The sequence below is a fragment of the Heterodontus francisci genome, chromosome 18 (genome assembly GCF_036365525.1).
Source record: "Heterodontus francisci isolate sHetFra1 chromosome 18, sHetFra1.hap1, whole genome shotgun sequence".
NCBI classification, from domain to species: domain Eukaryota; kingdom Metazoa; phylum Chordata; class Chondrichthyes; order Heterodontiformes; family Heterodontidae; genus Heterodontus; species Heterodontus francisci.
The window spans coordinates 89,251,897-89,273,785 of NC_090388.1; the positions used below are offsets into that span (position 1 = coordinate 89,251,897).

Sequence of the window (21,889 nt, forward strand, 5' to 3'; positions counted from 1 at the left end):
GAATTACACCAGACCCATTGTCATCCATTTAATACTTCCCTGCCACTCATTAACTCCTCCCTCTCTCCTTCATCACCATCCACTTTCCCCTTTCCACTGCCATCCATTCTTTGATGCAATCGACCAGGCCTCTCTCTCCTCTCTGCAGCACTCTCAGTGCTAATAGCAAGCAGTGCGGCTTCTGCCAGCTGCCGCAATTGCTGCCATTTTTGCTGAAACAGAAATGGGGTTCTGTTTCGGTACAACAGCTGGACTTGTGTCAGAGCACAACTAAGTGAACACATCTGTGGAGATTGTCAGGAAAACATAAGTGCTGAAAAGAACCACAAACACTCCTAGTTGGTTTATATACACTTCAGAGTTTGTATTTGTAAAATTCTACAGCATTCTCAACATTTTTGTTCCTGCATCTAAATCACTTTTATGTAGTTATCTTTATCTGTCTAAGCTGTCAGAGCTCAAAGATCACAAATGGAACAGATCATGGATCAGATGGAACAATATGACCAATAAAAGGGCAAAACACAGATGGAGAAGAAAATTTAGGGAAACTTCTGAAAATTGATGTGTCAAACTTTCACCCAAAGCACAAGTATTTGCTCTCCCTGATGTGCCGCTTACCTGTTGCGTTGCTTTCTGCTGACGAGCAGTTGAGCAATAGAAGCACAAGTTTCTGCCTCTTTCACAGCAGCTCGGAGCTGCCGCAGCAGGTCATTCTCAGGAAATTTCTTCTCTTCTGCCTCTTCCAACCGAGTTTTCAGCTCACAAAGATCTGGTCAGGAGCAAGGATAACAGACTTCAAATAGCTACTTGAAATCTATAGAAACTGTAAATTAGCAATTTCCAAATAACCAGTCGAAGCCACAAGATCTTTCACTAGGTTAGATGAAGTGAACCAAATTTCTTTTTCGCTGGGAGTAAGAGTAGTAACTTTTCTATAATTAGATACAGAGCTGTGATGGAATTTCCAATGCTATTTATATATTCATGGTACTAACATTTACATTATAAATTAACTGCATAAACTTTGGGTTCAATTATATTGTTTTACATACTTTCATTGATTTGTGTTGGGCAGAGAACAGCACCTACTAATTGAAATTTATATTCCAAGTACAAAAATAGGAAACAACCCAATCCGATTACATAGATTATTGGGTTTCACAGAATTCACAGAACAACAGCCATCCCTAAACTGGTATTAGCTCTTGAAAGGAGCTCTCCAAACCCATTTTCCGACCCATATCTGATCCCTTTATACTCTTCATTACAAATCCTTGTCTGGGTTGGAATCATATGGAATCACTGGGTGGCACAGTGGTGCAGTGATTAGCACCGCAGCCTCACAGCTCCAGCGACCCGGGTTCGGTTCTGGGTACTGCCTGTGCGGAATTTGCAAGTTCTCCCTGTGACCGTGTGGGTTTCCGCCGGGTGCTCCGGTTTCCTCCCACAGCCAAAGACTTGCAGGTTGATAGGTAAATTGGCCATTGTAAAATTGCCCCGAGTGTAGGTAGGTGGTAGGAGAATGGTGGGGATGTGGTAGGGAATATGGGATTAATGTAGGATTAATATAAATGGGTGGTTGTTGGCCGGCACAGACTCGGTGGGCCGAAGGGCCTGTTTCAGTATTGTATCTCTAAAAAAAAAGATTCTATTAATCCGCAGCAAACAATCCATTTAGGTGGGGTGTCTTCCCTTGGTGCACCTTTGCTGATGGCCATGTAGGAGGATCCTTGAGAGGCAGGTTCTGCCACAAGTGTTCCACATGAAGCTTCCAAGTGATGCTGAGAGTTGTTGTTTTTGACGTTGGGCTGTTGCCAAGCTGCTGTAGCAACTGGTTGCCGTGGCAGTGCACTCCAGTCCACAGGATGTGTCGCCACTTTCATTTTTGTGAGCTAGTTGCGAGAACCCAGATGCGATAGTTGACATTTAGGGCCTTCATGTCACGCTTGCAAGCATCCTTGAAGCAGAGTTTTGGGCTCCCCACTGGTCATCTGGCCCCGGCTACCTCACCATTCAGAAGGTCCTTGGGTATACGACCGTCTTCCACCCTGCGGACGTGTCCGATCCACCGAAGTCAGCACTGTTTGATTAGTGCCAACACACTTAGGAGCTCTGCCTTTGAGAGGACTGCCACATTTGTGATTTTGTCCTGCCAGGATATACCCACAATGCGCCGCAGACAGCTAAGATGGAAATTATTGAGCTTCTTTTCCTGGTAGCTGTAAGTCGTCCATGTTTCACAGCCATACAGCAAGGTGCTGAGAACACAGGCCTCATAAACCATTGCTTGGTCCTGAAGGTCAGTTTGGTGTTATCCCATTGTGTTTCGCATGTCGGCCAAAGGGGGTAGCTACTTTCCCTATGTGTGTTATCAAGCTCTGTATCAAGGGACAGATTGTCCTGTGAACCCAAGGTAGCAGAATTTGCGAACCACTTTCAGTGCGCTGTTAACTAGTGTGATCAGGGGTGGAGTGACAACACCTTGTCCCATGACCACAGTTTTCATGACATTTTATAGCCAAGGAGAACAAGTTACAGGCATGGGAGAGACAGTCCATGAGTCTTTGTAGCTGAGTTTCCGTGTGAGCGACTAGTAACTAACAGATGTCCCAATGAGCTGAACACTACTGTGAGCTGTAAATCCTTATCTTGTGTACAAGAATATGAGAGGCATAGATAGAGTGGATAGCCAGAGACTTTTTCCCAGGGTGCAAAGGGCCATCACCAGGGGGCATAATTTTAAGGTGATTGGAGGAAGGTTTAGGGGAGATGTCAGAGGTAGGTTCTTTACACAGAGAGTGGTGGGTGCGTGGAATGCACTGCCAGCGGTGGTAGTAGAAGCAGATACATTAGGGACATTTAAGCGACTCTTGGATAGGTACATGGATGATAGTAGAGTGAAGGGTATGTAGGTAGTTTGATCTTAGAGTAGGTTAAAGGTTCGGCACAACATCGTGGGCCAAAGGGCCTGTACTGTGCTGTATTGTTCTATGTTCTATAAATCATGGTATCATCTCCACATCAATCACACAAAGCATTCCAGGTTCTAATACCTTTGAAATTTGAAAAAGGATCTGCATCTAACTTATCTGTTCTCTCCAAGAAATGCTGACTGGCTTGTTGTGTGTTTCCAACACTTTGCGCTTTTGCTTCTCATAACACTAATGAGACTTACTATTCTTCTGGGACAATTTTTTGTGTTTACCAAGCTTAGCTGGATATTGAACACTTCCCATTTCAGGCATTCAAAGTCAACATCAACCCCTCCCAGGGCAGGTGCAGGACACATTAAATATACCGTTTCTAATATAAAGCGCACAGATCCACAGAACTAAAACTTGCAAATTTTACACCGCTGCTCAAAAAAAAGGGATAAGAAATTCAACAGCCTAATATCAGTAATGGGAGAACTTCGAGTGACCATAATCCCGGACAAAGTTAACGGTGACTTGGAAGAACATGGGTAATAAATGACAGCACACATGGATTTCTTAAAGGCAAATTGTGTGACAAACTTGACTGTGTTCTTCAATTAAATAACAAAGGTAGCCCAGTTGATGTATATATGGACTTTCAGAAGGCATTTGATGAAGTAAGACTTATAAAAGCCTTATTAGCTGAAGTGAAGTCCATGATACTAATGCGGCAGTGGCTACTTGGATACAAAATTGGCGAAGAATCAGAAATAGAGAAAAGTGGCAATCGGTTGTTTTGCAGACTGGGTAGAAGTGTGCAGTGGTGTCCCCTAGGGATCAGTGTTAGGACCACTGCTCTTTTTGATATATATTAATGACCTGCACTTGGGTATGAAGGGAATAACTGCAAAGTCTGCAGATGATACAAACTAGGGCGGTACAGTGGCGCAGTGGTTAGCACCACAGCCTCACAGCTCCAGTGACCCGGGTTCAATTCTGGGTACTGCCTGTGCGGAGTTTGCAAGTTCTCCCTGTGACCGCGTGGGTTTTCGCCGGGTGCTCCGGTTTCCTCCCACAGCCAGAGACGTGCAGGTTGATAGGTAAATTGGCCATTATAAATTGCCCCTAGTGTAGGTAGGTGGTCGGGGAAGGTGGGGATGTGGTAGGAATATAGGATTAGTATAAATGGGTGGTTGGTGGTCAGCACAGACTCGGTGGGCCAAAGGGCCTGTTTCAGTGCTGTATCTCTAAATGAACGAAATGAAAACTTGCATATGTAGTAAATGGTAGGAACATAGTAACAGACTTCAGGAGGACAGACCACTGAAATGGGCAGACAAATGAAATATAACTAAGAGACGTGTGAAGTGAAGCATTTTGGAAGGAAAAATGAGGAGAGGCAATGTAACAAATGACACAATTTTAAAGGGGTGCAGGAACAGAGGGAACAGTACGTGAGAGTCATTGAGGGAATCCAGTGCCGAGGAGTAATGTATGAGACATAGAGAAGGGGGTCAGAGGGCAGGACCAGTGTATGTGAGACGTCGAGCAGGAGTAATAGTTCGTGGGAGTGTCATGTGCAACAGAGAGAGTGGTGGTAAATGGTCGTTATTCAGATTGCAGGGAAGTATATAGTGGTGTCCTTCAGGGGTCAGTATTAGGACCAGGGCTCTTTGGATATATGTTAATGATCTGGGTAATAATAGTAGGGGATTTCAACTTCCCCAATAATAACTGGGATAGTCTGAGTGCAAAAGGCTTAAAGGGGGCGGAATTCTTAAAGTGCATCTAGGAGAACATTTTGAGCCAGCACGTAAAAAGTCCGACAAGAGAAGGGGCAGTACTGGACCTTATCCTAGGGGATGAAGCTGGACAAGTGGTAGAGGTGGCAGTGGGGGAGTATTTCAGGCATAGTGACCATAACTCTGTAAGATTTAAAGTTGTTATGGAAAAGGACAAAGATGGACCGGAAATAAAGATAATGAATTGGGGAAGGCCGATTTCAATATGATAAAACAGGATCTGGCCAAAGTGGAGTCCCCTTGTAGGAAAGTCTACATTAGACCAGTGGGAGTCAAAGAGGCAATAGCGAGAGTTCAGGGCCAACAAGTTCCCGTTAAGGTGAAGAGAAGGACCAACAAGTCCAGGGAACCCAGGATGTCAAGGGACATAGAGGATTGGATCAGGAAAAAAAAGAGACTTATGGCAGATTCAGAAGGCTGAAAACAGCAGAGGCCCTAAGAGTACAGAAAGTGCAGAGGAGGGTACTTAAAGTAATTAGGAGAGCGAAGAGGGGGCATGAAAAAACATTGGCAGGCAAGATAAAGGAAAATTCCACGGTGTTTTAGAAGTATATTAAGGGAAAGAAGATAACCAGGGAAAGAGTAGGGCCCACTAGGGACCAAAGCGTCAATCTGTATGTGGAGCCGGAGGACGTAGGTGCGGTTTTAAATGATTACTTTTCATCTGTGTTCACTATGGAGAAGGACGATATAGGTGTAGAGATCAGGGAAGGGGATTGTACTTGAACAAATTAGCATTGAAAGGGAGGAGGTATTAGCAGTTGTAGCGGGCTTAAAAGTGGATAAATTCCCAGGCCCAGATCAGATGTATCCCAGGCTGTTATGTAAGGCAAGGGAGGAGATAGCAGGGGCTCTGACACAAATTTTCAAATCCTCTCTGGCCACGGGAGAGGTGCCAGAGGACAGCAAATGTGGTACTATTATTCAAGAAGGGTAGCAGGGATAAACCAAGTAATTACAGGTCAGTGAGTCTAACATCAGTGATTGGGAAACTATTGGAAAAAGTTCGGAGTGACAGGATTAATCTCCACTTGGAGAGGCAGGGATTAATCAAGGATAGACAGCATGGCTTTGTGAGGGGGAGATCATGTCTAACAAACTTGACTAAATTTTTCAAGGAGGTGACTAGATGTGCAGATGAGGGTAAAGCAGTTGATGTAGTCTACATGGACTTCAGTAAGGCTTTTGATAAGGTCCCGCATGGGAGATTGGTTAAGAAGGCAACAGCCTATGGGATCCAGGGCAATTTGGCAAATTGGTTCCAAAATTGGCTTAGTGGCAGGAGGCAGAGGGTAATGGTCGAGGATTGTTTTTGCGATTGGAAGCCTATGATCAGTGATGTACCGCAGGGATCGGTGCTGGGACCCTTGCTGTTTGTAGTGTACATTAATGATTTAGACGTGAATATAGGAGGTATGACCAGTAACTTCGATGATACAAAAATTGGTGGTGTCGTAAATAGTGAGGAGGAAAGATTAGATTACAAGACGATATAGATGGACTGGTAAGATGGGCAGAGCAGTGGCAAATGGAATTTAATCCTGAGAAGTGTGAGGTGATGCATTTTGGGAGGATTAACAAGGCAAGGGAATATACAATAGATGGTAGGACCCGAGGAAGTAGAGGGCCAGAGGGACCGTGGTGTACTTGTCCATAGATCACTGAAGGCAGCAGCACAGGTAGATAAGGTGGTTAGGAAGGCATATGGGATAGTTGCCTTTATTAGCTGAGTCACAGAATATAAGAGCAGGGAGGTTATGATGGAGCTGTATGAAATGCTAGTTAGGCCACAGCTGGAATATTGTGAACAGTTCTGGGCACCATACGAAGGAAGGATGTGATTGCACTGGAGAGGGTGCAGAGGAGATTCACCAGGATGTTGCCTGGGCTGGAGCATTTCAGTTATTAAGAGAGACTGGATAGGCTAGGGTTGTTCTCCTTAGAGCAGAGAAGGGTGAGGGGGACCTGATAGAGGTATACAAAATTATGAGGGGCATAGATAGGGTAGATAGGAAGAAACTTTTTCCCTTAACAGAGGTGTCAATAACCAGGGGGCATAGATTTAAGGTAAGGGACAGGACGTTTAGAGGGGATTTTAGGAAAAACATTTTCACCCAGAGGGTGGTTGGAATCTGGAATACACTACCTGAAGGGGTGGGAGAGGCAAGAACCCTCACAACATTTAAGTAGTATCTCGATGAGCACTTGAAACGCCATAGCAGACAAGTCTACGGGCCAAGTGCTGAAAAATTGGATTAGAATAGATAGGTGCTTGATGGCCGGCACGGACACAATTGGCCAAAGGGCCTGTTTCTATGCTGTATAACTCTATGGACTTGGGTATAAAAGGGATAATTTCAATGTTTGCAGGTGACATAAAACTCAATTGCAGTAAACAGTTAGGAGGATACGAACACTCTACATGAGGACATAGACTGATAGAATTTTCGAAAATTCTTTCATGGGATGTGAGCGTCGCTGGCTGGGCCAGCATTTATTGCCCATCTCTAATTGCCCCTGAAAAGGTAATGGTAAGCCGTCTTGAGCCACTACAGTCCATGTGGTGTGGGTACACCTAAAGTGGAAGGGAGTTCCAGGACTTTGACCCAGCAACAGCGAAGGAACAGCGACATAGTTCCAAGTCAGGATGGTGCGTGGCTTGGAGGGGAACTTGGTGTTGCCATGCATCTGCTGCCTTGGTCCTTCTAGGAGGTAGTGGTCACGGGTTTGGAAGGTGCTGTTGAAGGAGACTTGATGCATTGCTGCAGTGCATCTTGTATATGGTACACACTGCTGCCACTGTGCGTCGGTGGTGGAGGGAGGGAATGTTGAAGGTGGTGGATGAGGTGCCAATCAAGCGAGCTTTTTTGTTCTGGATGGTGTCGAGCTTCTTGAGTGTTGTTGGAGCTGCACCCATCACACTCCTGACTTGCGCCTTGTGGACATGCTTTGGGGAGTCAGGAAGTGAGTTACTCACCTCAGAATTCCCAGCCTCTGACCTGGTCTTGTAGCCACAGCACTTATATAGCTGGTCCAGTTACGTTTCTGGTCAATGGTAACCCTCCGGATATTGAAAATAGGGGATTCAGCAATGATAATGACATTGATTGTCAAGGGGGGATGGTTGAATTCTCTCCTGTTGGAGCTGGTCATTGCCTGGCACTTATGTGGCATGAATGTAACTTGCCACTTCTCAGCCCAAGCCTGAATGTAGTACATGTCTTGCTGCATCTGGACACAGACTGCTTCAGTATCTGAAGAGTCGCGAATGGTGCTGAACATGGTGCAATCAGTGAACATCCCCACTTCTGACCTTATGATGGATTGAAGATCAAATGAAGATGGTTGGGCCCAGGACATGATCCTGAGGAACCCTTGCGGTGATGTCCTGGGACTGAGATGATCGACCTCCAACAATCACAACCATCTTCCTTTGTGCTGTATATGACTCCAACCAGTGGAGAGTTTTGCCCAAGATTCCCATTGACTCCAGTTTTGCTAGAACTCCTTGATGCCGCACTCAGTCAAATGCTGCCTTGATGTCAAGGGCTTCATTCCCACCTCAAGTTCAGCTCTTTCGTCCATGTTTGAATCAAGGCTGTAATGAGGTCAGGAATTGAGTGGCCCTGGTGGAACCCAAACTGAGTGTCACTGAGCAGGTTAGTTCTGAGTAAACGCCGCTTGATAGCACTGTCGACGACACCTTTTATCACTTTGCTGATGATCGGGTGGAGATTGATAGGGCAGTAATTGGCTGGGTTGCAATTGTCGTGCTTTTTGTGGAAAGGATATACCTGGGCAATTTTCCACATTGCCAGGTCGATGCCAGTGTTGTAGCTGTACTGAAACAGATTGGCTACGGGCACAGCTAGTTATGGAACAAGCCTTCAGTACTACAACCAGCATGTTGTCAGGGCCCTTCGCCTTTGCAGTATCCAATGCCTTCAGCCGTTTCTTGATATCACGTGACGTAAATCGGATTGGCTGAAGACTGGCATCTGAGATTCTTGGAACCTTAGGAAGAGGCAGATTGGATCGTCCACTCAACACTTCTGGCTGAAGATGAATGCAAATGCTTCAGCCTTCTCTTTTGCGCTGATGTGCTGGGCTTCCCCCATCGTTGAGAATGGGGATATTTGTGGACCCTGCTCCTCCTGTTAGCTGTTTAATTGTCCACCACCATTCACAACTGGATGTGGCAGGACTGCAGAGCTTAGATCTAATCTGTTGGTTGTGGGACCACCTAGCCCTGTCTATCGCATGCTGCTTCTGCTGTTTGGCATGCCTGTAGTCCTGCGATGTAGCTTCACCAGATTGACATTTATAAGCATGCCTGGTGCTGCTCCTGGCATTCCCTCCTACACTCTTCATTGAACCAGTGTTAATCCCTCGGCTTGATGGTAATAAGGCCAGTAGGACTAAGAGGAAGAGCAGGCAGGGAGATGTTGCTGAGCACAGCGGGACTGGTGGTCTGAAGTGCATTTGTTTCAATGCGAGAAATATAACAGGTAAAGTAGATGAACTTAGAGCTTGGATTAGTACTTGGAACTATGATATTGTTGCTATTACAGAGACTTGGTTGAGGGAAGGACAGGATTGGTAGCTAAATGTTCCGGGATTGAGAAGCTTCAGGCAGGATAGAGGGGGATGTAAAAGGGGTGCGGGAGTTGCATTACTGGTTAAGGAGAATATCACAGCTGTACTGTGGGAGGACACCTCGGAGGGATCATGCAGCGAGGCAATATAGGTGGAGCTCAGGAATAGGAAGGGTGCAGTCACGATGTTGGGGGTTTACTACAGGCCTCCCAACAGCCAGCGGGAGGTAGAGGAGCAGATATGTAGACGGATTTTGGCAAGTTGTAAAAGCAACAGGGTTGTAGTGGTGGGTGATTTTAACTTCCCCTTTTTGACTGGGACTCACTTAGTGCTAGGGGCTCGGATGGGGAAGAATTTGTAAGGAGCATCCAGGAGAGCTTCTAGAAACAATATGTAAATAGTCCAACTAGGGAAGGGGCCGTACTGGACCTGGCATTGGGGAATGAGCCCGGCCAGTTGGTCGAAGTTTCAGTAGGGGAGCATTTCGGGAACAGTGACCATAATTCCGTAAGTTTTAAAGTACTTGTGAATAAGGATAAGAGTAGTCCTCGGGTGAAGGTGCTAAATTGAAGGAAGGCTAATTATAACAATATTAGGCAGGAACTGAAGAATTTAGATTGGGGGCGGCTGTTTGAGGGTAAATCAACACCCGACATGTGGGAGTCTTTCAAACGTCAGTTGATTAGAATCCAGGACCAGCATGTTCCTGTGAGGATGAAGGATAAGTTTGGCAAGTTTCGGGAACCTTGGATAACGAGGGATATTGTGAGCCTCGTCAAAAAGAAAAAGGAAACATTCGTAAGTGCTAGAAGGCTGGGAACAGAAGAAGCACTTGAGGAATATAAAGAAAGTAGGAAGGAACTTAAGCAAGGAGTCAGGAGGGCTAAAAGGGGTCATGAAAAGTCATTGGCCAACAGGATTAAGGAGAATCCCAAGGCTTTTTATACGTATCTAAAGAGCAAGAGGGTAGCCAGGGAAAGGGTTGGCCCACTCAAGGACAGAGGAGGGAATCTATGTGTGGAGCCAGAGGAAATGGGCGAGGTACTAAATGAGTACTTTGCATCAGTATTCACCAAAGAGAAGGACTTGGTGGATGATGAGTCTAGGGAAGGGAGCGTAGATAGTCTCGGTCATGTCGTTATCAAAAAGGAGGTTGTGTTGGGCGTCTTGCAAAGCATTAAGGTAGACAAGTCCTCGGGGCCTGATGGGATCTACCCCAGAATACTGAGGGAGGCAAGGGAAGAAATTGCTGGGGCCTTGACAGAAATCTTTGTATCCTCATTGGCTACAGGTGAGGTCCCAGAGGACTGGAGAATAGCCAACGTTGTTCCTTTGTTTAAGGAAGGTAGCAAGGATAATCCAGGAAATTATAGGCCGGTGAGCCTTCCGTCAGTGGAAGGGAAATTATTAGAGAGGATTTCTTAGGGACAGGATTTACTCCCATTTGGAAACAAATGAATTTATTAACGAGAGGCAGCATGGTTTTGTGAAGGGGAGGTCGTGTCTCTCTAATTTGATTCAGTTTTTTGAGGAAGTGACAAAGATGATTGATGAAGGAAGGGCAGTGGATGTTGTCTATATGGACTTCAGTAAAGCCGTTGACAAAGTCCCTCATGGCAGTCTGGTACAAAAGGTGAAGTCACATGGGATCAGAGGTAAGCTGGCAAGATGGATACAGAACTGGCTCGGTCATGGAAGACAGAGAGTAGCAGTGGAATGGTGCTTTTCTGAATGGAGGGCTGTGACTAGTGGTGTTCCGCAGGGATCAGTGCTGGGCCCTTTGCAGTTTGTAGTATATATAAATGATTTGGAGGAAAATGTAGCTGGTCTGATTGGTAAGTTTGCAGACGACACAAAGGTTGGTGGAGTTACGGATAGTGATGAGGATTGTCAGAGGATACAGCAGGATATAGATCGGTTGGAGACTTGGGCGGAGAAATGGCAGATGGAGTTTAATCCGGACAAATGTGAGGTAATGCATTTTGGAAAGTCTAATACAGGTGGGAAGTATACAGTAAATGGCAGAAGCCATAGGAGTATTGACAGGCAGAGAGATCTGGGCGTACAGGTCCACAGGTCACTGAAAGTGGCAACGCAGGTGGATAAGGTAGTCAAGGAGGCATACGGCATGCTTGCCTTCATCGGTCGGGCATAGAGTATAAAAATTGGCATGTCATGCTGCAACTGTACAGAACCTTAGTTAGGCCACACTTGGAATATTGCATGCAATTCTGGTCGCCACACTACCAGAAGGACGTGGAGGCTTTGGAGAGGGTACAGAAGAGGTTTACCAGGATGTTACCTGGTCTGGAGGGCATTGGCTATGAGGAGAGGCTGGATAAACTCGGATTGTTTTCACTGGAACGACGGAGGTGGAGGGGCGACATGATAGAGGTTTACAAAGTTATGAGTGGCATGGACAGAGTGGATAGTCAGAAGCTTTTTCCCAGGGTGGAAGAGTCAGTTACTAGGGGACATAGATTTAAGGTGCGAGGGGCAAAGTTTGGAGGGGATGTGCGAGGCAAGTTCTTTACACAGAGGATGGTGAGTGTCTGGAACTTGCTGCCGGGGGAGGTGGTGGAAGCAGGTACGATAGCGACGTTTAAGAGGCATCTTGACAAATACATGAATAGGATGGGAATAGAGGGATATGGTCCCCAGAAGTGCGGAAGGTTTTAGTTTAGAGAGGCATCAAGATTGGCGCAGGCTTGGAGGGCTGAATGGCCTGTTCCTGTGCTGTTCTTTGTGCTTTGATGAGTGTCGTGCAGTGGTTGTGGTCTGCATGGATTTTACTAAGGAATTTGACAAGGTCCCACATGGCAGACTGGTCAGTAAAATGAAAGCCCATGAAATACAGGGGAATGTGGCAGGTTGGCTCCAGAATTGGCTCAGGGCCAGGAAACAAATGATAGTAGTCGACAGATGTCTTTGTGAATGGAAAGCTGTTTCCAGTAGCTTTCCACAGGGCACAGTGTTGGGTCCCTTGCTGTTTGTGGTATATATTAATGATCTGGATTTAAATGTGGGAGGCATGATTGGGAAATTTGCTGATGACACAAAAATTGGCCGTGTAGTTGATAATGAAGAGGATAGCAGTAGACTCCAGAATGATATCAATGATTTGGTTGAGTGGGCGGAAAAGTGGCAAATGGAATTCAATCCAGAGAAGTGTGAGGTAATGCATTTGGGGAGGGCAAATAAAGCGAGGGAATACACAATAAACGGGAGGATATTGAGAGGGGTAGAAGAAGTGAGAGACCTTGGAGTTCATGTCCACAGGTCCCTGAAGGTGGCTGACAGTTAAATAGAATGATCAAGACATATGGAATGCTTTCCTTTATTAGCCAAAGTATAAAATTCAAAAGCAGGGATGCACAATGTACAAAATACTGCTTTGGCCACAGCTGGAGTATTGCATACAGTTCTGGTCACCACATTACAGGAAGGACATAATTGCTCTGGAGAGAGTACAGAGGAGATTTACAAGAATGTTGCCAGGGCTTGAAAGTTGCAGCTACGAGGAAAGATTGGATAGGCTAGGGTTGTTTTCCTTAGAACAGAGGAGGCCGAGGGGTGACTTAATAGGGGTGTACAACATTATGAGGAGCCTAGATAGAGTAGACAGGAAGGACCTGTTTCCCCTCGTGGAAAGGTCAATTACCAGGGGACACAGATTTAAGGTGATTGGTAGAAGGATTATAGGGAACATGTGGAAAATCTTTTTCACCCGGAGGGTGGTGGGTGTCTGCAATTCACTGCCAGGAACAGTGGTGGAGGCAGAAACCCTCAATTCTTTTAGAAGATACCTGGACATGCATCTGAAGTGCTGCAACCTGCAAGGCTATGGACCAGGTGCTGGAAAGTGGGATTAGACTGGGCGGCTAGTTTTTTCGGCCAGCACTGACACGATGGGCTGTAATTTTTCTATGGTTCTAATTCCAGATTTATTAACTGAATTTAAATTCCACCAGCTGCCATGGTGGGATTTGAACCTGTGGCACCAGAGCATTAACCTGAGCCTCTGGATTGCTAGCCCAGTGATATTACCACCACTGCCTCCTGGTGAAATGTGCAGACACATGACAGATGAAATTTCATGCAGAGAAGTGTGAAGTCATGCATTTTGGAAGGAAAATTGAGGAGAGACAATTAAACAAAATGTTGCAATTTTGATGGGGGTGGAAGAACAGAGAGACATGGGCGTGTACATATGCAAATCTTTGTAAGTAGAAGGACAAGTATCGAAGGCTGTTCAAAAAGCATATGGGATCATTCACTTTATAAACAGAGTAGAAAAGAAAGGAATTTTTGCTACGCCTTTACTAATTACTCATTAGACCTCACATAGAGGATTGTATCCAATTCTGGGCACCACACTTTAGGAAGGATCTCAAGGCCTTGGAAAGGGTGCAAAAGAAATTTACCTGCATAACACCAATGATGAAGAACTTCTGTTTTTTTTTTGAGAGACTGAAGAAGCTGGGATTATTCTCCTCAGAAAAATCTACACTGTCCCATCCAACAGGACAGGTACAACACCAATTGAGCACACAATAAAATTCCATCAACCTTATGCTAATAACTGTACCACAGAAATTTCAGTTTACTTCAATGTGGCCTCTCCCCTGGTTTTTTTAAAATTGAATGTCATATTGATGGTCAACTTCTGTAGATTGGAACCACATCTCCCCCTCCAGCAACTTTCAGAGGTTACCCAAATTCACTTCACATCGAACCCTTATCCCTTCATTGTGACATGATTTCAAATCCAAGTACCGGAGTGAGTTTAACTCACTCCACCACCCAATCTTCCTTGCCTTCAACAAAACTTGCTATAAATGCCATTAACTATTTTACAGAGAAACAATCTTTCTCACAATGTGAACTAAAGGTTCAATTCGACCACCATTTTGTGCTGAAACACTTCCTTGGGCAGTACACTACTAAAATGTAGCAGTGAACTGATATACTGCATGATGTGGCAGCACACAAGCTCAACCTAACTCAAACATTCAAAACTTCATGCCCAGGAATGGAGAATAAAAATCAGAAGGTGGAAGAGCAAAAGGCAACTTCAAAGCAGGAAACTGTCCGAAGACACTTCTCAATTTGAGAAGTGGGATGTCACATTTAGCAGGAAGGGGACCAGTGGAAATGGCGAAAGATATTTATAGTCATTTACGTCACAAAAGGAGACCATACAGCCCATCGAGTCCATGCTGGCTCTCCACGAGCTATCCAGTCAGTCCCACTCCCCTGCTCAATCCCACTAACCCTTCAAGTTTATTACCTTCAAGTGGCCATCCAATTTCCTTTTGAAGTCATTATCATTGCTTTCACAACACTTGTGGGCAATTCCAGGTCATCACCACATGCTACGTAAAAATGCTCTTCCTCTTATTCCCCCTGCATCTCTTGCCCAAAATCTTCAATCTGTGTCCCCTAGTCGAGTTATTCCCTTGTCTAACTTATCTAAGCCTGTCATAATCTTGGACACATATTAAATCTCCCCTCAGTCTCCTTTGTTCTAAGGAGAACAACCCCAGCTTTTCCACCCTGACCTTGTAACTGGAATCCCTCATCCCTGGAACCATTCTGGTAAATCTCTGCACCCTCTCAAGGGCCCTTACATCCTTCCTCAAGTGTGGTGACCAGAACTGGATGCTATATGCTGGTTGGGGCCTAACAAGCATGTTATAATGGTTCAGCATAACTTCCCTGCTTTTGTACTCAATGCCTCTATTTATGAAGCCCAAAATGCCATTCCTTTACTCTCTAAATTTGGCCTGCCACCTTCAAAGATCGATGCACATGCACCCCCAGATTTCTCTGTTCCTGCATACTCTTTCGAGCTGTGCCATTAAGTATATATTGTTTAGCTTTAAGAATGATTTTGAAGGTATGATAGACAGGTAGAAAAACAGTGGGTTTTGGAAGGGTGTTTGAGCACGTGGGGAAAGATGGCTGAAGGCTCCATTACTGATGGGGAATATCACTGCCCACCAGAGCTGAGGTGCAAGCAGAGGCTTAGGTCTGGACAAGGTATTGAAAGTAGGAAGGAGTTCGTAAGGCTTAATATTAGGATTTAATTTATATAAACCAAGATAAAAGGTGAACCCAACACTGACCCTTGGGGAGCACCACTTCCAACTTTTCTTCAAACTAAACAAGATCCAATTTGCCTAACTGTTTCCTGTTCATCAATAAACCCGCAATCCGTACTGCTGCATTTCCCCTTATACCATATGCCTAATGGAAATATAGGAACAGGAGTGGGTCATTCAGCTTCTCGAGCCTGTTCCACCATTCTATTTGATGATATCAGTTCGTACTTCAATGCAATCGACTTAGTTTTGATCTGTATCCCTTGATACCCTTAACAAATAAAAATCTGCTGAACTCAGTCTCGAAAATTGCACCCACAGCTTTTTGAGGGAGAGTGTTCCAGATTTCTATTGCTACCCTTTGTGCTTAAAAAAAAAAATGCATCTTGATTTCATTCCTGAATGGGCAAGCACTACATTTAAGATTGTGCCCTCTTGTTCTGAACTGTCCGACCAGAGGAAATACTTCCCCTGTGCCTACCTTATTGCATCCGTCCATCATTTTAAGCACCTCGATCAGATCTACTCCAGACCTTTTTGCGAATGCAACCCAAGTTTTTGCAATCTGTCTTCATAATTTAAGTCTTTAAAGACTTGAGAATTGCTGAAAATAGAGACATGTTGTCGAAGCTTTTCATCTTGCACTCATCAGGACAATACGCAGGAATAACCAACATAGGGGAAAAATACAACTTAAACTGCATGAGAAGAGAGTGCTGATTGGTTGGCAAGTGAACTCTGATTGGTAGAGGCGTTGCCATGGAGAATGCACCAGTTTATGGTGACTGACAGTTAACTGCCAAGCTTTGTTTGAAATTTAAACCAGGCAGCTTGACTGATTGGTCAGGACATTGCCCTGAGGAATGAACCAGTAAATGGCTGTCACTTATTTTGTTCAGCTGAAACAGGCGCAATGTGTGCACATGTTCTTTCTGGCTGCAAAGAACAGGGCCCTGTGTATTAAGACATGCAGCTTCCAATACGCGCAGATGCACCACACTGCGAGCCCTACTGACAATCTTAAATTGCTACGGTCAAGCCAAAAAGACGTCCTGCCGATCACACAAATGAGTAATGTGATATATGAATTTCAATGCCAGTGTGATGCTAGGTATATAGGCTGTACGTTCCAAAGACTGGTGGATCGTATCAAACAACATGTCCCTTCTGCTGTTCGCAATGGGCAAGATACAGGCTGTACCCAACCAGTCCGTGCTTGCAAAGCTCAAAACAGAGTGTCCAACATTAGAGGTGATTCCGCGATGGGACAACATTTGCTAAATAATCTGCAGTGTGCTAAGAATTACACTGACAACCAATTTAAGATTGTCAAACTGCCTGGTTTAAATTTCAAACAAAGCTTGGCAGTTAACTGCCAGTCACTATAAACTGCTGCATGCTCCATGGCAACGCTTCTACTAATCAGAATTCACTTGCCAACCAATCAGTACTCTCTTCTCATGCAGTATAAGTTGTTGTTTTTCCTTACATTGGTTATTCTTGCAATTTAGGGCGGCAAGTGACGCAGTGGTTAGCAACGCAGCCTCACAGCTCCAGCGACCCAGGTTCAATTCTGGGTACTACCTGTGCGGAGTTTGCAAGTTCTCCCTGTGACCGCGTGGGTTTCCGCCGGGTGCTCCGGTTTCCTCCCACAGCCAAAGAATTGCAGGTCGATAAGTAAATTGGCCATTGTAAATTGCCCCTAGTGTAGGTAGGTGGTAGGAGAATTGAGGGAAGGTGGGGATGTGTTAGGAAATATGGGATTCATGTAGGATTAGTATAAATGGGTGGTTGATGGTCGGCACAGACTCAGTGGGCCAAAGGGCCTGTTTCAGTGCTGGATCTCTCTATGACTCTATGATTGTCCTGATGAGTGTAAGACGAAAAGCTTTGACAACATGTCTCTATTTTCAGCGATTCTCAAGTTCTGTACTACCAAACAACTATCTTTAAGACTTAGAAAAATTCTAATGAATCTTTGCTACACTCCCCCCAAATTCAATATATCCTTCCTTAGGTACAGTGAGTAAATCTGAAAGCAGTACTCCAGATGTGATCTGACCATGGCTCTTTAGAACTGAAATATAACTTTCACCCCTGTCCACCATGCTAGTGACCTCCTCAAAAAATTCATCTATATTAAATACACTTCACAAATCCATGTTGATCTCATTAATCGGCTGATAACTGTCCAATTGCTCAGTCACTTAGTCTCCAATGATGCATTGCAGTAACTTCCCCACAACTGACATTAAACTGGGCAATCTTATTTATCAGGTTTGCACATTTCCAATCCAAGGGCACAATTCCTGAATCAAATGAGTTTCAGAAAAGTAGGACTAATGCATAATTTTCGTCTCCTCAACTAACTTCAGTTATGAAGCTAAAAGTTGGGCCTGTTTTCCTTAGAGAAGGCGGAGAGGAGATTTGATAAAGGTATTCAAACTCATGAGGGCCTGGACAAAATAGATCAGGAGAAACTGCTTGCACTCATGAAAGGATTGAGAACAAGAGCGCACAGGTATAAAGCAACTGGCAAAAGAAGCAAAAGCAACATGAGGAAAAACTTTTTCACGCAGTGAGTGGTTAACGTCTGGAATGCACTGCCTGAGATTGTGGTGCTGGCAGGATCCATCGAGGAATTCAAAAGGGAATTAGACTGTTACCTCAAAAGGAAGAACGTGCAGGGTTATGGGAGAAGGCGGGTGAATGGCACTAGGTGAATTGTTCAGACAGCCAGTGGGCCAAATGGCCTCCTGTGCTGTAATAATTCTGCAAATATCCTCACTTAGCTCTACTGGTTTCCACAATAGTTTATGGAGATTTTTTCACATTTAATCCACTAGGTTCCTCCCCTTCACTGATTTTTAGGTTTCCTTGGTTCCAGACGCACAGACTGCTGGATTTAGAGGTTACGAGCGCAGTGGCGCAGTGGTTAGCACCGCAGCTTCACAGCTCCAGCGACCCGGGTTCAATTCTGGGTACTGCCTGTGTGGAGTTTGCAAGTTCTCCCTGTGTCTGCGTAGGTTTCCTCCGGGTGCTCCGGTTTCCTCCCACAGCCAAAAGACTTGCAGGTTGGTAGGTAAATTGGCCATTATAAATTGCCCCGATTATAGGTAGGGGAATATAGGGACAGGTGAGGATGCGGTAGGAATATGGGATTAGTGTAGGATTAGTATAAATGGGCGGTTAATGGTCGGCACAGACTCAGTGGGCCGAAGGGCCTGTTTCAGTGCTGTATCTCTAAATCTAAATCTAAAAATCATTCAGTTCATTGCCACCTGTATGCTAGTGAGCTTTCTGGAGTTCCAGTGATTTGGCCCCCATCCAAATTGCTTATGTGATAATAAGATACAATAAATGTTCAGGGTTATAATCCTGAGGGCTGTAGCCACCTTTACAGCCATTAGATCCTGCCAGACATAGCCGCCTCAGACACAGTTTTCAGACATACCTAGAAAGGTCACCCTTGCCCTGTACATCCTGTAGAGTAGGTAAGGCCTTCTGCAAGTAGGCCCCCTCACCTATGTCTACTCAGAGGGCCATCTGCCATTTGTTCTGCATGTTGGGGCTTCTGCTACTGTTCTTTTTCCTCCCCCTCACACGCCCAGTAAAATGCAGCCAGAGCTCCACCCAACATAAGTTCTAACTACTTACTTGGAGTAAGCAAGAGAAAGTATCACAAATATGCAATATGGAAAGTGCCAAATCAGTGTGACTTCAACAAGCTCACTAGCACACAAATGGCAATGATGTGACTGCCTGGATCTCATGACCTCTTTACATCAAGCAGCCTGTGCCACTGGAACCAATACCATCAAGTTTTACCTTGCAGGTTAGTTGATAGCCAGGATTTCAAATATTTATGGTTAATATCAAGTTGGGATTCGAATATGATCATGTGAACCCCCAACAACACCCCCTCCCCAGATCCATGCCATTTGTGAGGATCCCACCTGGAACGTGCACTGTTAAAATGGTGCTAGCCACAAAGTAGGCAACAATGGGGTGGAAAGTACATCAGTGTTATTTCTACTGTTTGCATACCCTATTCCCGCCTGGAGAAAACTTGAAAACGGCACCTCCCTTTCAATATCTATTGAATAGTTCCAGTGACTCAAAGCGCCCTGGCACCTGTGAAACAGATCTCCCTCTCCTGCCCCTGTGCATGGTCACCATCTCTCTTTCTCGGCTCTCTTGGCTGATCACATTCTGGGAGGTACATCCACTCCATTGCTGCAGAAACCGCTTAGCCTCCCTGAATGTCGCCAATTCCTACTTAAGCAGATAATCAATTTTCTAGCACTTGGATACACTGAAGGCTCGTGATGGTCCACATAAAATATTCCACACATATCAGAAGAGTTCTCTGAACTGACAACCCTCTGTGCCTGTAACTGCTCCAATTTTTCCTCACAACTCACACCTTTGGCCCCCAAGAATCAGCCTTGTGTCTTGATATTGTCTCAAATACTTGACTGTTTTCCTTGACTAGAACTAGATACCATTCATTGAGCACATCTGCTGCTTATTTTACCATCTTTTGTGCAGTAATTGACACTGCTTCACATTAAATATCAGCCACTATTCTGCCACTTTAATGCCACTCATTCTGCAATGTCAGCGGATGCCGCAGATTCTTTTTGATAGTTTAGTATCATTTGAAAATCCAACCATTTTGCATTGAGTTTCTGAGTCCAAGTCACCCACTGTAAATTATAAACAATAATGATTCCAACACTGATCCCTGGGGTATCCAGCTGAATACACTCACCACACTGAAAAAACTCCTCCAAAAATAGCCACTGTTTGCTACCTTTAAATCAAGTACTTATTCACTGCAAAAATGTAACTTGAATTTTTACTGCTGAGTTCAACGGAAAGCCTTTTATGTGGAATATTGTTAAATGCCTTCTAAAGTCTTTGGACATGTTGTAGGGCTTTCTGTTGTCAGTAAAGGATGCGACCTCCTCAAAGAGTACAAGGAGGATCAAGTTGGTCAACAAGGATCTAACCACCCCCACTCCCAACTCCATATTGACAAGTTAGCAGGCTATTAAAGAACGAATAATCCACACATACACTTCCAATAACTGAGTCCATTACTTGGGACTGAAAAAAGACTAAGGGTTTGTAGTTGTCTGCGTTTTTTTTTATCATCCTTATTGATTATGGGTACACGATTGGCCTATTTCTGATCCAGTGAAACCTTCCAGTGGCACTGTTCCAGTTACTCCCTCATAACAGTGCTTCACAAATATCCTCCACAGTCTCTCTCAGCACTCTAGGATAAATATTATTTTGGGAACTTATAAAATGAGTTTTTTTTTTAAACTTGTCTCAGAATTCCATCTCCAAGTTCTTATTTTTGCCAAAGATTATCCATGTTTGGGGAAGCTGTACTGTTCAGAATGGCTGAAATGAATTAGTAATGGGTGAGAAACAGTCTACCACTCAATCAGGAGATAATGTGTGTTGTGTAAGCAGGCAGGGTTGTTGGGGGAACAAAAAAAATAGTATTCATAAAATGAAGAAAAGCAACTGAATAAAAAAATACACACCTTTCTTGTGATTAAGTTCTGCTTCCAAGGCTTCTCTCACTTTACTCACCCAGGTGTCATATGACTGAGCTCGCTCTTTCACACCATAAAGCATTGATGGGAGCTCATCCAGTGTGTAACGGTACCTAGTTTTGGTGAGAGAAAAGAAACACTTCAGCATCTTTACACTCGGTGTATACTCCCATTCCTGACTTTTCTTGCAAATATGCATCAGCTTAAACATTTCTATGTTAAATTGCAACTACACCTGTCTGCTCATTGCACTAACCAGTCTGTGTCCTCAAAACCTGTACAATCCTCCCTGTTGTTTGTCAACTCTCCTTACTTTTATGCAATCAGCAAATCTCCCTACGCCCAAGTCCAAATCTTCAATGTTTTTCCAAAACAAAAGTGGACCCAGCATGAACCCCCAGGATACTCCACTTCCAATCTCAGCAACACCCATTAACCTGAACCAGAACAGAACAGGGAACAATGGCTCCAGGGATGAAGAATTACAGTTACATGGTTAGACTGGAGAAGCCGGGATGGTTCTCCTTAGGGCAGAGAAGGCTAAGAGAAGATTTATTTGATCGAGGTGTTTAGAATCACAGAGGGTTCAGATAGGGTAAATAAAGAGAAACTGTTTCCAATGGCTGAAGAGTTGGCAAACCAGAGGGCACAGATTTAAGGCGACTAGCAAAAGAACCAGAGGCAACATGAAGGAAAACTTTTTTTTACATGAGTGGTTAGAATTTGGCTGATAAGTGCTGGATACAGATTCAGCAGGAGCCTTCAAAAGGAAATTGGATAAATGAAGGAGAAAAAAATTGGAGGAATATGGGGAAGAGCAGGTGAGTGGGAGTAACAGAATTGCTCTTCCAAAGAGCCAGTGGACTCAATGGGCCGAACGGCATCCTTCAGTGCTG

The 21,889-nt window shown here is 44.6% G+C and overlaps 1 protein-coding gene across 2 annotated transcripts in view; it reads right to left on the reverse strand.

Annotated features, from left to right (window-relative positions):
* The window catches only part of kdm5a (lysine demethylase 5A), a 390,488-nt gene that overhangs the window by 160,366 nt on the left and 208,233 nt on the right, over window positions 1-21,889 (reverse strand). For both annotated transcript variants that reach the window (XM_068051114.1, XM_068051113.1), the window contains 2 exons: window positions 20,982-21,106; window positions 622-772 (listed from right to left, as the gene is read on the reverse strand). In XM_068051114.1, the coding sequence (XP_067907215.1) occupies window positions 622-772; window positions 20,982-21,106 (276 nt within the window). The remainder of the gene's footprint in view (window positions 1-621; window positions 773-20,981; window positions 21,107-21,889) is intronic.